Here is a 15,987-nt window from a genome sequence, read left to right on the forward strand (position 1 = left end):
CCATCACCAAGTTCTGTTGTTTCTACTTTCTAAATATCTTTGGAATGCATCCACTTTTCTCTCCACTGCCTTCACCCAAGCCACCCTCGGCTCTGGTTTGGGCTTTTGTATGCAACAGCCTCCTGATAGCTTCTCTGCCTCCATTCTCTTCCCGCATCATCCATAATCCATTCCAAAGTAAGAGTCATGTTGCAAAATGAAAGCCTGATCATGTCGCCCATCGTTCTCCTCTCCTGTTGCCTTCAAGAACAAGCCTAGAGGCCTCAGCTCTTCCCCAGGCCCTGCGTTGTCAGGCCTCTGCCAGCTCCATCCTGCACTCTGCCCACCACCCCACACCCCCGCCATGCTGACTTTTCTCAGTTGTTCATGTGCTCTCCAGGCCTCTTCCTTCTGTTTCCTCTGCTTGGAACACTCCTCCCCATCCATTTCACCTGACCGGCTCCTTCTTACCGGGAGCTGTCACTTCCTCTGGACGCCTGGGTCATGTGCTGCTCCTCCATGCTCCTGTCAGATTACATCATTGTGACCATCTCCTTCAGGCCTGCCTGTCCCATTGGACTGTGAGTTCTTGGGTGGGGAGAGGTCAGGCTGTTGTCCAGCTCAGGTCTTAAGAATGTGTAGTAAGTGAGTGAGTTGAGGGGGAGAGTCAGGCCTAGACCCCCAGTAGGAATTGGGACAGATCAGAACAGTTTTTAGAGCAGCGTCCAAGAACCTTTATGCTGGTTCCTTAAGGACCAGAGCCCAAAGGCCAGGGTCTTGAATGTAGAAACCAGCTAGAGACACTCAAATAGATGTATTGGGCTCTGCTCTTAGGCAGAGAGCTGTGGGACAAGGACCTGGGCTGGGGGCCATGGCGACGTGGCCGCAGGAGGAAGGTTCTGTCCTACAGGTCTGCCTTACGCTGCACACACTTTGGATCTGTCCCCTCCCCGTTGGTCAGACTTGTCTGGGCTTGGTAGACTTCTAGCTAAGGTTGAGCAGCAAATATGGACAGAGCTGCTGCAAAAGGTAGGGCAGGCACCCCAGAGAATTAACGACCAGAGCAGTGAAGCGCGGAGCAGACAAATGTGTTTCTATAGGCCTCTTAACGAGACAAATGAATGGTGGGGGCCCTGGCCTCTGAGGGAAGCGGAGGGAGGAGGGTGTGGAGAAGCAGCTGCCAAGAGTTAGCCCAGAGGCCCCAGCGTCAATGCCCAGTCAGCTCCAGTGGAGACCTCGGCATGAGGGGCTTGAGCAGTTTCCCTAGCCTGGGGCTTGGTGGCTCTCGAGGGGAAGGCTTGTGGGGCCAGACATGGTCCTGAGCAGAAAGAGGTTTCTGCTGGTCTACCGTGTGTGTCACGTGCTAGGTAGAAAGAAGCCATACAGGCCTGCCTTCAGAATCTGCAGTGTGCGTTATTGCAGCGTGTGCTGTGTTGGGGGCACACTGGCACAGAGGCAGGACCCGAGCATCTTGGGAGGAGGGCTGAAAGGCTTCCTGGAAGGGCCCTGAAGGGTGAGTGGGCATTTGCTAATGGGGTTATCGTATAATGAGACGAGAAGAAGCAGGGACAGGCCCTGGACTCCATGGAGCTCATGGGAGAGCCACAGTGAGAACTATCTTCCTTTTGTCTCCAGACCGCATGGGACAGAGGCAGGAATACAGTATGAGGTGACAAGGTGAGGGGCCCTGATTATAGCCCAGTTACTTGGCATCGTAGGAGCCTAGAGCAAGATGCCTGATGGCTGGAGGGGTGGGTGGTGGGTGGGGACAAGAGCCTGAGTAGCGGAGGATGCGTCTGTCATATCTTTCCCCCTCTCTCCAGAGCCTGTGGAGCTGGAACATGGCAGAGTGCTACACACAGTTTTGCAGTGCTCTGCCCCTTGTCCTTATGGGTAGACAGGACCTGGTGGCCTGTCTAGACTGTGCCCTCTGTGCAACTTCCAGCAGGTTGCTTTCTCTCTCAGTCCTGTTTTCCTATTGCACAATGAGGATGATCACTACTACCTGGAAAGGTTAGCTGAGGTCACGTGTTCAAGGCACCTGGCACCTAGTATGTGCTCTCCCCAACAGAGGCCGTGACCTAGGGCTTCCTGTGTGTCCCAGGGAACCCAGAGTTGTCTCCGAGGGGTCTCCCTCCTGGGGACATCAGCAGTTACAGGAGCCAGCAGTAATGAGTCCTTAGCTCATTAGGCAGTTTAGGGCCTGGGAAATCCGCCTCTCCAGGAGCTCCCTCCCCTGCCTGGCAGTCCCTTGCTGTTGCGTGTCTGCTCTCTGTTTCCGTGTGCTGTTTTTGTGGTGTATATGGGTACTCCGCAGGGAAGGCACAAAATAGCAGTCAGTCTCCCATGGAGGAGCCTTGGAGGTGGCCCAGTTTGGCTGTCCCCAGGGCTGGACCCTGGGAGGTGTGCCCACCCACCCCCAGGCCAGCCTACTGTTTCCTTTCGCAGGCCACTCCCTCCCACCTTGCAAGGGCTCAGCAGCCTGTGCTGCCTGAGCGTGCCCCAGGGCACATGCTCCTGGAAGCTGCTGCCCAAAGGGCTGTGCTGCCCCTGTGGTGGGATAGGGGACAGGTGGAGTCACGTTCTGGTGGGACAGAAAGCTCTTCCTGGCACATGGTCTCGGAAGTTCTTTTCAGACCCTCAGCTCTGGGTCAGCACTGGGCAGAGTGGTCACGTCACCTGGTTTTTGCCCACCGACCTGGGGACCTGACCAGTCACCATGACATGTGATGATCAGTGCTGGGCTGGGAAAATCAAGGGCTTCGGGATGCAGAACAGGCTTCCACAAGCTTTGGGGGTGGGATGCCTCAGAGGGGCAGGGCACAGGCAAAGGCAAGGAGGTGCCCACGGGCCTGGCCTGTCAGAGCAGGCCTAGGTGGGGGGTAGCGAGTCCACTGGGGCCAAGCTGTGATCTAGAACAGTGCTTGGCCCATGGCACATGCCCTTTTTTGAAAGAGTCAAGACGGGTGAGCCTGGAGAGGTTAGCAGGAGCAAGTGTGGGGAGGGGAGAGGGGAGACAAACAGGGTTTGGAGCTGGGAAGAAACATGGTCAGATTTGTGCTCCCCAAAGGTCTGCCTGGTAAACAAAAGGTGAGGGCATGGCAGGGCTTTCAGAGGAGGATGAGCTGGAGTTTGCTTTGGTTCCTGTGATGTGTGAGGTGCCCTCTGGTGGGGGTGGGGGTGGGTTTGAGGGAAGCCAGGGTGAGGCCAGACTGAGGGAGGGGCCTGCCCCCTGGGCAGCACTGGGCTTGGGCAGCACTGCCAGTCTTGCCAGAGTCTGGTGGGTGGGTGGGCCGGGTGGGGCACTGGCCCCTGTCCAGACTCCAAGGGGTGTTCTGGCTCCTCCATGGCCCCAGGTCTTGGGCCCTGTCCAGCCTCCACACAGTACTGAGGCCTTTCCCCTTCTCTGCTCTCTCTCTCCTGACCCATACCTGGCTCTCCCCGGTTTCTGGTTCTTTGTTTGGCGCTGAGGCCCCGCCCCACCCCACCCCACCCCCTAGGCATACTCGCCCAGCCATTCAGGTTGAGCAGGTTCCAGTCTCTGGTTTCTGTGTAGACGTGTTGAGACTGGAGCCAAGAAAGGTTTCTACCCTGGGCTTCTCACCTTGGGTTTCTCTCCCTGGCGGAGGGGCTTCCCCCTGTGCGCGAGGGGCTGCAGGCTCCATCCTCCTTAGGCCTTCCCTTGTCAGTTGCTCCTTTATTCTTCCACACCTCTGTGTGCCAGGAACTGGGCTGGGCACTATGACCGGCAGGAAGCAAGGCAGGCATGGTGTCTGCCCTGCCCAGGGCTATTGTTCTAAGTGGGGAAACAGCTATGACTCAAATAGTCATTTCCCCCAAATGTGGAAAAAGTGATCACCTCACACACGGACATAACAAACCATGAGCAGTGGTAGGAGAGAGGCAGATGGAGTTACCAGAGAGCTTTAAACCAGAAACTGATAATAGAGGTAGGGACCACAACGGCAGGACCAAGGAGCGTTTCCTGAGGAAATGATGTTTAAATTGGGTTCAGAAAGGTAAATAGGAATTAGTGGGTAAAGAGGTAGTCTGAGAGGTTTGTGGCAGAGGAACAGGCTATGCAGAGACCCTGATGCCTCAGGGGACAGTGCCAGGGCTCGGGGCCAAAGGGGATGGCTGGGGCTGGGGAGAGTGTCCCGGGTCAGACCTGTCCAGGCTGTGTCCGCCATGATAGAGTTTAAATTTTGTTTTGAGAGCAGTGGGATGCCTTTGAAGGGTTTTGGTCAGGGCAGAGAGACTGTCATTTCACCCTGGCTGCTGAATAAAGAACAGGCTGCGGGGGGCAAGACTGGAGGCAGGGACACAGCTTGTCAGATGGGTGGAGTCAAGGGAAGGTGGTGTCCAGATTAAGGTCGTGGCAGTGCAGAAGGAGAGCGGGGAGGCTGCTTCCTGGAGGTCCTCAGGTGTAGGTGAGGGTGTGCAGTGTGTGTGGGGATGGACAGATGTGCCCCACCCTGGTGGAGCTTGAAGGGGCAGAGTCGTATCTGACAGGGCCTATCTGAAAGGGACAGGCAATGCAGACAATTGCAGAACTGGGAGAGTCTGGAGCCTCCTTCAGAGGGCAGTGGGGGGAAGCGTGAGACGAACTGAGGCTTCCTAAACCTGTGTTGTCCCCATACCACTCTGGTCCCCACCAAGCTTATGTGCTTCTCTATCAAGGTTGCCCCTGGCTCCTCTTAGCCAGCTGCCCTCGCACCCTAGCTGCTCCAAGAGCAGTCAGGTGGGTCCTGAGTTTAGGATTTGGAATGCTGGATCAAATCCTGGCTCTATCTGAGCCTCCATTTCCCCATATCTAAAATGGAGATGATAATACTACCTACCTCGTGGGATTGCTTTAAGGCTAATAATGCTAATGAGAGTGATGGCTGCCCTCATGCAAGGCCCACCATATGTTGAGCCTGTAAAAAGCAGTTTATAGTCATCATCACATTTCGTCTGCACAGACCCATGTCACCAGCACCATTTTGCAGATGAGAAAGCAGAGGCTCAGAGATGGTGAGTGACTTGCTTAAAAACTACAGAAAACCTCCAGAGCCCACTGGACCCTGGGGTGCTTAGTAAAATGGGTTCCTCCCTGCTCTCTGTAGCTGCAGCTGCCACTCTTGACCCTGGTAGTCCCCCTGGACCCTCTTCTCCTCAGAGACCCTGCCCCATCCACTGTCCCTCCTCTCTCCCCTGGATTGACACCCTCTTCCTCTCTACCGGCTTCTTCCCATCAGCATTTAAACATTGTCTTTCACATCTTAGAGACAAAAAATGTGAAAGTCTCCTCCAACCCTCATCCCCTCCAAGCACCACGTTTTCTTTATCTTCCCCATCACAGCCAGTTTTGTTTGTTTGGTCACTTACTCGTTTCTCCTTCTTTACCTCCTACTCACTCCTCAACCTTCTTTAGGCTGGCTTTGGCCCCCATTCTGCCACTGACCCTGCTCCTGACAAGGCCTCCAGCAATACCATGTGAAATGTTTTTTGCCTGGTGTTTCGCTAGAGACAAGACAGGTTTGAATTCAAGTCTTGGATGTACCACTCATTGACTGTGTGACCTTGGGCAAGTGACTTGATCTCTCTAAACCTATAAAGCGGGGATAATAACGACGAAGGACTAAGTAAGACAAACTACCTGGTGCAGAGTGGATGCTTAGTGAAGTATTGTTGTCACTGAACACAACCTTCTGTGCCAGAGACCAGGCCAAACCTGGACTTATCAGCACTGAGCGGATAGATTGAAAGGTCATTTCTCACGGTGTTAGCCTTCCTGGAGCTGGTCATTGGCCTGATTAATAGGAAATGGATCCGCTGTCAGGATTAACGAGGCGTTGCTATGTCTTAGTGAAGGCCAGATTTCTCTAGTCTTTTGACCCTGGGCAGTGAGATTCATAGGGACAAGTGCTCCAGGCTGGCCCTGGTGCTCACATCATGGTGATGTGGGCATGGCAGTATGGGATCCGAGCCCCCTCCTTCTCCCCTCCCCCTGCCACCCTGTGGACCCTTTGGGGAGACGTCCAGGCTGTCAGAGAGCAGTAACCCCGTCAGTGGGGGCAAGGCAAGGGGAGCAGATTTACAGGAAAGCATTCATCTGGGAAGACGTCCAGAGATATTTAGGAAGTGGACTGCTGGTATGTGGGGCCGATGGAGAGGAGGAGTCATGGCTTTCTGGCTTGAGCCTTGGGGTGGATAAAGGAACCGTTACTGAGCTAGAGAGCAGTGGGGGAGAGACAAGTCTGGGGGAGATACTGGGGCTGCTCCCAGCATGCCTTTGTCCCAGAGCTGGGAATCGATGGGAGTGAGAGACAAGCGTGTAGTGGTAGAGCATATATCCTGTATTCAGAACTCCTGAATTCAAATTTCAGCTCTGCCACTAACCAGCTGTGTCATGTTGGGCAAATCCTTTAACCTCTCTGTGCCTTGATTTTCTTCTCTATAAACAGAGGTTTTTGGCACCCACCTCATATGCCTACAGCTCTTTGAATAGTGCCTGCCACGTAGAAAGCACTGTTTAAGGGTTAGGTGTCAGTGCTGTTGTTTCCTCTATAGATCTTCCTTGCTGGGACCCCCATCCCCATGACCGCCACCTAGTATCGACCCTGTTTATAGTGACTGCACCCTGGTGACTTGGTGCCTCCTTCTCTCCAGGCAAACCTGTCTTCATCAAGGTCCCTGAGGACCAAACTGGGCTGTCGGGAGGGGTGGCCTCCTTTGTGTGCCAAGCCACAGGGGAACCCAAGCCACGTATCACATGGATGAAGAAGGGGAAGAAAGTCAGCTCCCAGCGCTTCGAGGTATGTCCTCGGGTCTGAGGGGGAAGGCGGGGCTCAGGGTCTTCCTACCTCAGGGCCTGGTCCTAAATCCACTCCCCTTGGTCTCCCTCCCCAGGGGCCTTTGGGAGGCAGGAGGATGACTGACCCAGAGCAGGTTGTAACCACATGTGTGTTCTCTGGCAGGTAATTGAGTTTGATGATGGGGCAGGGTCTGTGCTGCGGATCCAGCCGCTGAGGGTGCAGCGAGACGAGGCTATCTATGAGTGCACGGCCACCAACAGTCTGGGAGAGATCAACACTAGTGCCAAGCTCTCAGTTCTTGAAGGTATGTGCTGGGGAGGGACATGGCATGGTGGGTGGGTAGACCGATGTGTGGGAACAGCCAGCCAGCCAACCCTGTCCCTGCTGTGGGCCCGTGTGTGTCTGGCAGAAAAGAGAACTGGCTATCCTGGGGTTGACAAGTGGTGGACAGGGAGTGTTATTGGATCTGGCCTGGATTCTTTGGCTTGTGCTGAGGCCAGCTGTGTGCCTAGTGTCTTTGTATTCTGCTGAGCCCAGGGTATTGCTCAGGTGGGGTCTAGGGTCTGACTTAAGGCGAGGGCCTGCAGTAATGTATCTCTTGGCTTACATGGCTTGTGGCAGTGGATCTGATTTTCATGTGGAACTTGCCTTGGGCTTCAGGGAAGGATGTTTCCTGTTGCCAGGGCCCTAGGCCGAGGGCTAGGGCTCTGATTGTTGTTTTTAGGGTCTTCCCTCGCCTTGTGGTTCCTCCATTTATTTATAAACTCTAATGCTGCTTTGTGTCTAGAGGGTTAGCTGACCAGGCCCTTGAGACTTTAGTCTCCAGTAAGTCCTGTGGAGACACCGGGGAGACTGGGGGAGCGAAAGGGGGAAGGGAACTGTTGTCTAAGCTGAGTCCTGAGGTTAAGCGGGAGTTGGGATGGGGACTTATGCAAAAGGAACAGCATGACATGTGCCAAGACCCAGAGTCAGGAGAGAGTGGAGCTTTCAGGGCACTCCTAGCTTAGTTTGGTTTTGGGTGGTGGGTGGATCTGGAGGGCACAGAGAGAAGGGGATAAGAACAATTTAACACTTTCTGGGGGCATACAAAGCCATAAGTGGAGTGAGGAATGACATGATCAGCCCCCAGCCACAATAGATTCATCAGTCTGAATATATCTGCGTGAATTTTCAAAATATAGCATTGATTGTTGCTTTTTTAAAAAAATTACAACAGTGCATGGTCACTGTTGAAAATTTGATAAGTACAAATAGTGCATAGGAAAAAGTAAAAATCACGTTATCTTACCTCTACTATTAACATTTGATTATTTTCTTACAGTCCATTTTCTGTGCGTATATTACATACATAACAAAAACAGGATCACATTCTGCCCAATGATTTGTAGACCTCTTTAAAAAAAAAGATATCATGAACATTTTCCTCTTTATTAAATATTCTTCTGCATCATTATTTTTAATGGCTGTGGGTCGGTCTCACTTGGAAGTACCCTAATTTATTTAGCCATTCCCTTATTGTTGGACACATATATTGTTCCTAGTTTTGCTTTTATAAATCAAGTGCTGTATTTTTGCAGATAAGATGTGTTCAGCTTCCTGATTATTTTCTTATTCTAGATTCATGGAAGTGGAATTGCCGAATCAAATGGCACATGCATTTCTGAGCCTCTCAGTATTTTCAGAAGATTGTGTCAGTTTACACTCCCACCAAGCAGGTCATGAGAGGGCCTCGTTTCTGCACATCCTCACCAGCAGTGGGAATTATCACTAAAAAAATATCTTTTCCAAGCTAATAGGCAAAAAATGGCATCTCAATTTAATTTGCATTTCTTTGATTACAAGAGCAGTTGAGCATCTTTTCGCATTGGCCATTTTTACGCTATGGCTTTATATGTTCAAACACGCATCCACTCGGTAGTTCCTTTGTGTCTTGTGTCTGCTGTGAAATGAGGCGGGGCCCTCCAGCTTCGAGGGGCAATGGAGGACAGTGGTTAAGAGCAAGGCCCCTGGACCGCTTATTACTCTCATCTTATGAACTTGAGCAAGTAACTATGCCTCTGAGCCTCATTTGCTCCATCTGTAAGGATATGATACCTACCACCCAAGCTGGTTTGGAGGGTTCACAGTATGATGTAGTTAAGCATTTCACAAGATTCTATCATGTATGGTAGCTGGAATGTTGGGCTGGAAGCTATACATCATGAGAACCAGGTGTGTCAGCTGGTTTCTGGGTTGCCTGGCATTATCTGGGTGGTGTCTACTCCCATGGAGGTACTTACCTGTGGGGCAGAGGCCCAGAGGACAGGCCCTAGGCCAGAATCACTGATTACTGAGTATTCTGATTTTCCCACCCCTGACCTCACTTATGACCTGAGGAGGACAGGTATTTTAGCACTGCCCTCCCTCCTGTTGGTATCTGCCCCAGCAGGGAGCCATCTGCCCTGGCATTTATAAGAGCAAAACTAGGAAGTGGCTGAAGGGCCAGACTGTGACTCTTGTCTCAGAGGGCATCTTCTCGAGCTCTCTTTGGGGAAAGAGGGCCTCTTTGTTAATATTGAAAGAGAAGTCCCCTCAAAGCCCCTACACCCTAGCTCTGGTACCCCGCCCCCCAGGTCCTCTGTGGACACAAGCCTACCCCCATCACTGCCCCGGGCAGCTTTATCTTTTAAAGGATTGAGGGGGATGAGGGTGGTCTTTCAGGGCCTGGAGTGAGGGGAGTCTCTCCATCCTGAGGGGCCTTCTTGGATGAGGGTCTGAGATATGTTTGTGCTTCTAGGATATGGGAGGTCCCTGATGAGGTTAGGGAGAGTGCGGGGCAGGTCCCTGTCCTACCCATCCTCCCTGTCCAGGTGGGGGTAGAACTGTTGGCCTGAATGAGCCCCTCCCGCTCTTGAAATACAGCACCAGGAAGATGAAATGCTGACTTAACACGTTGGTCTGTGTAACCTTGACCAACTCTGGGCTTGGCAGAACAGAGTGGAATGAGAGGCCTCAAAGGTGTCAGGGGGCAGGACCAGAGTGTGACTGATCTGCCTCCCACCCCACTACCCCCCAACCCTGCCCCTCCAGGCCTCCTGTGCTGGCCTGGAAAACCAGGTCTAGGAACCAGGTGAAAGAATAACTGGCTGTGAGCTGGGGCCACTCTGCAGAAGCTGGACTCTTCAGTGAATGGGCTGAGGGCTGCCTAGGTCAGCCTGGCTCAGGTGAGGGGTCAGTGCACCCCCAAAAGGGAACCCAGGTCTGCAAGTCCATCCTGTGTCCTCTGCTGTGCCTTGCTCCCAACCAGGCCCAGCTTCCCTCACACTCGACTCCGCTGGACTCTCTGGGAGAGCCCCTGGTCATGGCCTTTGCATCCCGATCCCCAGGCAGAGTCCCCGCTGCCCTCTGTTGCCCAGGCGGCTGCTCAGCGGCGCAAGCTGGCTTGGGGTGAGCCCATCTTGGGCTGTGAGGAGTGCAGGGCCCGCCGCCCAGCGTTCCTGTCTGAGTGGTAATTGAAGCCATTAGCGCGCCAGCCTCTCCCTTGCCGGGTAATGGCAGGAAAAGCTCTTCTCGCTCCACACTCTTGAGGCGGCTGAATCACTCCCCCTCCAACCCGCCCGCTGCCACTGAGACAGGGAATCTGACATTTTCCCTCGTGAGGGAGGTGGAGTGGAGGGGGGAGGGGAGGCAGTCCTTGCTTCTTGGCCTTTCCCTCCAGAAGATGCGGGGAGCCAGGGTCTTGGAGCTCAACCTCGAGGTCACAGATTCATCTGGGCCAGTGGGTTCCAGGCCAGGCAGGACAGTAGTCAGGAAAGCCCTGGAGGAGGCCAGACAGCAGAGGTGTGGCAGGGCCCTGGTAACTTGGGAAGGTTCAGGAATGGCCGAGAAGGAGGGAGAAGGGGAGGGGGGTAGGGGGAAGGCTGAGGCTCAGGGATGAGCTGTTTCTGACTTTGTCCTGGAGGGCCTCGCTCTGAGGGCTCTGGGTACAGGCAGCAGCATTTGACTTGTCATTGATGCAGTACATAATGGGCACTCTGTGTGCGGTTTGGGTGCCCTGTGTGCCATGTGTAAGGTGTGTGTATGTGAGATGTATGTCGAGTGTGTGCCTTAAGATTCTATATACAGCAGGGTGTGTGCAGCAGACTGTGTGCACACATGTGTGTGTATCAGGCATTATGTGGGGGGTGGTATATACAGCAGGTGGTATACATCATACTATGTGTGGAGGGCTATTGTGTACAGCAGGTGGTGTACATCATGCTGTGTGTATGTGGAATGTTGTACATACAGCAGGTGGTATGCACCTCATGGGCTCTGTACAGCAAGTGGAGTTTGCAGCAAACAGTCTGAGCTGAATATGCTTTAAGTCTGGTGCCGTGAGAGGTCAGAGATGCTGAGTCTGGGCTCATGGTCACTGGAACCCCACAGGATCCCTGCTCGGAGCTGTTGGTCAGCTGGGACAGCTGGACAGAGATGAACGTGGGACAGTGGTCGGGCTGAGCTCTTCTCAGTGCCCTCGATGGCACCTCAGCAGTTCCTCTGCAACTAGGCCAGGAGGGAGGGTGTACCAGACAGAGATCCTGCCTAGACTTTAGGACTCTCTCCTTTCCCTCCCCTCCCTGCACCAAGCCCTTTACCTGTTTTCATCTGGCCTTGGTGTCTGCTCACTGACCAAGACCACACCATTCATGCCACATGGGACCAGGAATCCAGGTGCCTGCAGTGCCTAGTTTCACCTAGGGCAGGCTTTGGGGGCCGACTGTCAGGCATGTGGGGTGGGTAGTAACTGGGGTAGAGGAGCGGTTAGTGCTGGGTCTGATCTCTAGGTTCTTCCCTGGCTCTGACCCTTGCTGGCTTTGGGACCTGTGGGGTAATAAAGGACCTCCTAAACCCCCCTCCACCTACCTCCACACATAATCCCTTTGGAAACAGCCCCAAGGACATGAGGGCTAATGAGCAACCTGTGCCCCTATCCTGGGCTGAGATAGGCCTGGAGCAGAGCTGGTAAAGGAGCTTATGTTTCCCAGGGAGTCAGCTCTCCCTGCCCCAACCCAGGCCTGACTTTGGGTGGGGTGCGGAGTTTGGATAAAGGGCTACCACAAGCAGAGAATAACTTCCCAGGTAGCAGGGTGTGCTCCCTTCCTGTTGCCTGCATGTGTGTCTGCGTAACAGGCTGGTTTTGTGGAAGCAGAGCCTGTCATTTCCCTAATTTGTAGCCACAGAAGACCTAGAACCCAGGCCAGCTTCTGCTTCTCCCCTCGCAGCTGAGGCATGACTTACATGCTTCTGGTCCACTGACTGGTCTCTGTGACTTGTCCTTCCACACCCAATCGTGGCCACAGTAGCATTTGAAACCATGCAGATATGAGACTCTGCAACCATTTCCTGGAGAATTTGGAGCCCCAGACATAGGGATGAGAGATGTCAGGAGGGTGGACACTGCTAGGAGGCCCTTGACGGTCAGACTCTGGGTTTCTTGGTACCTGGAATCTCCCAGTTTTTCTAGTTCTGATCTGCCTTCAAGGGCCCAAGTGGACTCCCTTCTGAATGGTCCCTCTTGTGGGGTGGGCAGTATACCTGCCTCCTCTATTAGTCACAGACACTGGGTACCTGGATCCCCTGTGCCCACCTAGCCCCTCTACTCCTGTAGCCACAGGTGTTTACAAAGCCCTATTATGTGCACGGCCCCCTTGATTACTCCCCACTCTGATTACTCCCCACTCTGCTAGCCTCATAACCACAGTGAGGAGCTGGCAGCTCTGGGAACAGCTATCCAAGTTGGAGGCTTTAAATGCCCCTGTGTGTGCATATTCTCTATTCTTGGTGAGGTGCCCTCTTCCTCTGGTTGCCAGAGGGAGTTTTATTCAGGAGAAGGGCACAGTCAGATTTATGCTCCACCTGGAAGTAGAGGTGGAGGTGGAGGAAGACCAGTGAGTAGTTGGGGTAGCCTTGCAGCCCAGCAGTAGGTAGCAGTCACCCAAAACCAGGCACTGGGGAGGAGAAGAGACTGGGTTACAAGCAGTTTAGAAAGAGTGGTGGCCTGTCTGCCTACCTATTGGATTGGGAAGGTGGCGGGAGCCTCTGAGTTACTGGCTCTGGGGCCAGGTAGATGACAATGCTATTTTCCAAGATTCAGGTATGGGAAGAAGACCAGGTTTGAAGGGGCAGGTGGATGAGTCCAGTTAGAAATTCGTTGTATCAGGCATGTGCAGGCATCCGGAAGAGACATCAAGGAGGCCTTGTTCAGATTCGCCTGGCACTCTAAGGCAGGGGTCCCCAACCCCCGGGGGGAACGGGGCCATACAGTAGGAGGTGAGTGGCAGGCGAGTATTTGCAGCTGTTCCCCAGGGCGAGCATCACCGCCTCAGCTCCACCTCAGATCATTAGGCATTAGATTCTCATAGGAGCACCGGTTCCTGGTGCCAAAAAGGCTGAGGACCGCTGCTCTAAGGGACATCTAGAGATGGAGTTTTGAAGGCCCAGACGTGGCAAATTTCAGGGAGCCAGAGCCAAGAGGGGAAGAAAGGGACCTGGATGGAGTCCCATAAGCTAACTCTTCATGTTGGGAGGAGAGTTTGCATAGGAGTCTGGTGAGGAGGGCCCTGAGAGGTAGGGAAACAGGAAGTAAGGCCATGGAAGTCAAGAGGAAAGAAAACATGAAGAGGGAGTGCTGTCCAGGGGTCAGGCAAGATGATGCTGAGAAGCGTCCTCTGGGTTTATCTCCATGGATTCATGGTTGACCTTGGGGAGCTTCCTGGCAGGAAACAGTGGGGGTGACAGCTGGGCTGCAGGGGCCTGAGAAGCGAGTGGGAGGCTGTCAGTGGTCTGGAGTGACAGCCCGAACTGGTGTGGGGTACGGGGCAGGTAGTAAATGCATCAAAAGAACCTCCCTGGAGCTGGACGGAGGTGGGGGAACCCCAGGAGAGTCCAGTATGGGCTAGGGCCCGGAAGCCAGAGTGTATAGGGTATGTGTCCAGGAGATGGCCTCCCAGTCAATTGGGTGTGTGTTGCGGGAAGGCCACACCAACCAGGCTGAGTAGGGCTGTGCAAGGTGCCAGGGAAACCCTGGTTGGGGGTGGGGACTGAGAGGAGGAGGCCACGGCTGCTGCCGACAGGCCCCAAACAGCTCAGATTCAAAAACAAAACAGGCTTTTAAGATGCCAAGTTTGATGAAATCTGAGTGCTGAAAGAGGTGGGAGTTTTCTCTTGGAAAAAGCTGAAAATCAAGACTGAAATCTGTGAAGGGAGATGGGCCCAAGGCTCCCCAGGCCCCCCTTACTGCCTGGAAGCCTGGGGGCAGGGCGGGGGTCTCTGGGAAAGAGTGGGATCCTGCAGGTCTGTGGAGGCCTTCCTGCTTCTAGGGTGTGTCTCCATCTGACTCTACTGAGGACGGAGCTGTCTCAGGGATAGGGACTGAGGTGGCCTTGTTTCCTGAGAGTGCATAAGGGCCGGGGGAGCCTCAGCTACCCATGAGGTTCCTTCGTGTGTCTCTACAGGTCTTTGCATTTTCCGTATCTCTATCCCTGTGTTTGTCTCCAGGCGCATGTGCCTCAGCACACGTGTGTCTCTTGACTGCATGTTTCCACATATGTGTTTGTACGTCTGCGTGCACTGCCTCTGGATCTGCTTGCATGAGTATTTCCACAGGTGCTTGTCACTGCAGGTGCCCTCCACACGCACATGTTGGTTTCTGTTTTTGCACCTGTATCTTTCGCCATGTATATCTCCGTGACTGTGCATGTTTCTCGGTGTCTGTGTGTTCAGAGACAGGGGGGTGCCAGGCCCAACACGCACAGGGGAGGGGGTCAGGCTTAACAGACGGTGCCGCCCCAGGGAGCCTGTGTATGTGTATGCAGTTGTGTGCCTGCCTATGCTCAGAGACGCCACGAAGCCGGGTAAACAAGGGTGAGAAGGTCATGCTGACAGCCGGTGCTGCCCACCCTGGGACCCCGCAAGGCGTCTCCATCTGTTGGCTTCCCTAGTGCAGCTCCCTCCCTCTGGCCCAGACTCTGCCTCAGGCCTCCCAAGGTGAGCTGGACAAAGAGATCTGTGCGTTTTGTAGGGGCCCTCAGCAGCCTCCCTCCCCCAGTCATTGCAACCAGCCTAAGCCAACTCCCTGTCCACCCTCACCCTAGTCTCATCTATCAGGACCCCAACATTTTCCTTAGCTCCAACCAGGCTCACCTCAACGGTCTCCCCACCCTCCCACAGCCTTTACTGAGGCAGTCCCTCCCTCCCCCCGAAACCTCTCCCTGCCTCCCATTCTCAAGTGTTTCCTTCTCTTAAATCTCTGTTCTCCTCCAGAAGCCACCAAAGTGTCAGGTGAGCTGTGGAGTTGAACTGATCCACTCCACCACTGCTGTGGGACCTCAGCCAAGCTCTTGCCCCTATCTGAACCTTAGGCTCCAAACACCCCGCTCCCCACACACACCTTGTTATCTTCCTCTGCCCAGTGAGGACAGGGAAAAGGGATCAGGTTTCCCTTTGCGGTCTCTGAAAACCAGCGCAGTTCAGGAGCAGGAGCCAGTCACGGACACATGTGCACCCAGCACAGGTACACAGGGGTCTGTGCGGGCAGACGGTGGAGAATGTTTGCACCCTACCTGCGCGTGTATCTGGAATCCACAAACAGCTGTAGAGACTTGGGCTCCTGGTACCTCTTAAGTCCCCTAAAGTCCCCAAGGGCTTATCTTTCCATCCCTTATCAGAGGGTAGAGGGATCTCGGCCCCACTGCAGATTCCACGCATTGAGGCTGCGAGGCAGGTGTGGAGACCTCCCCTGCCGCTGTGGCGGGCACACGGGGCGGGGAAAGCCCTCCACCCCCCCCACACACCCTCAGCTGCCCTTGGGGAAGGAAGCCTAAGAGGGAAGGTTCCCTGGAGTTGGGAAGCAGAGTCCTGGGAGGGAGGGCGGTGGCTCCACCCAGACTGGGGTAGGGGCGGCAGCTGCTTGGATCACAGATGCAGGCAGCCTGGACACAGGCACGCGCAGCCCTTTTTGCGCACCGCTCGCCGTTGCCATGGTTACCGGGTGGCCTGGAAGGGGGAGGGGCCCTTTCTCCCCGCCCGATCCACAGGACAGGGTTTTGAGTGGACTCAGCTGTGACCGGTACTTTCAGGTGTTGGAACGTTGGAGCGTGCCCGCAGGTGGCCACGTGTGGGGACAGTCAGGTTTGTTCTGCAGTAAATAAAAATGCCGCAGTTTGTGTGTAGAGGGGTCGGTGGTGGA

At 54.3% G+C, this 15,987-nt stretch overlaps 1 protein-coding gene across 6 annotated transcripts in view; it reads left to right on the forward strand.

Annotated features, from left to right (window-relative positions):
• The window catches only part of PTPRF (protein tyrosine phosphatase, receptor type F), a 75,833-nt gene that overhangs the window by 8,564 nt on the left and 51,282 nt on the right, over positions 1-15,987 (forward strand). For all 6 annotated transcript variants that reach the window (XM_023534956.1, XM_023534960.1, XM_023534957.1 and 3 more), the window contains 2 exons: positions 6,634-6,779; positions 6,942-7,083. In XM_023534956.1, the coding sequence (XP_023390724.1) occupies positions 6,634-6,779; positions 6,942-7,083 (288 nt within the window). The remainder of the gene's footprint in view (positions 1-6,633; positions 6,780-6,941; positions 7,084-15,987) is intronic.

The sequence above is a fragment of the Pteropus vampyrus genome, unplaced genomic scaffold (genome assembly GCF_000151845.1).
Source record: "Pteropus vampyrus isolate Shadow unplaced genomic scaffold, Pvam_2.0 Scaffold135, whole genome shotgun sequence".
NCBI lineage: Eukaryota > Metazoa > Chordata > Mammalia > Chiroptera > Pteropodidae > Pteropus > Pteropus vampyrus.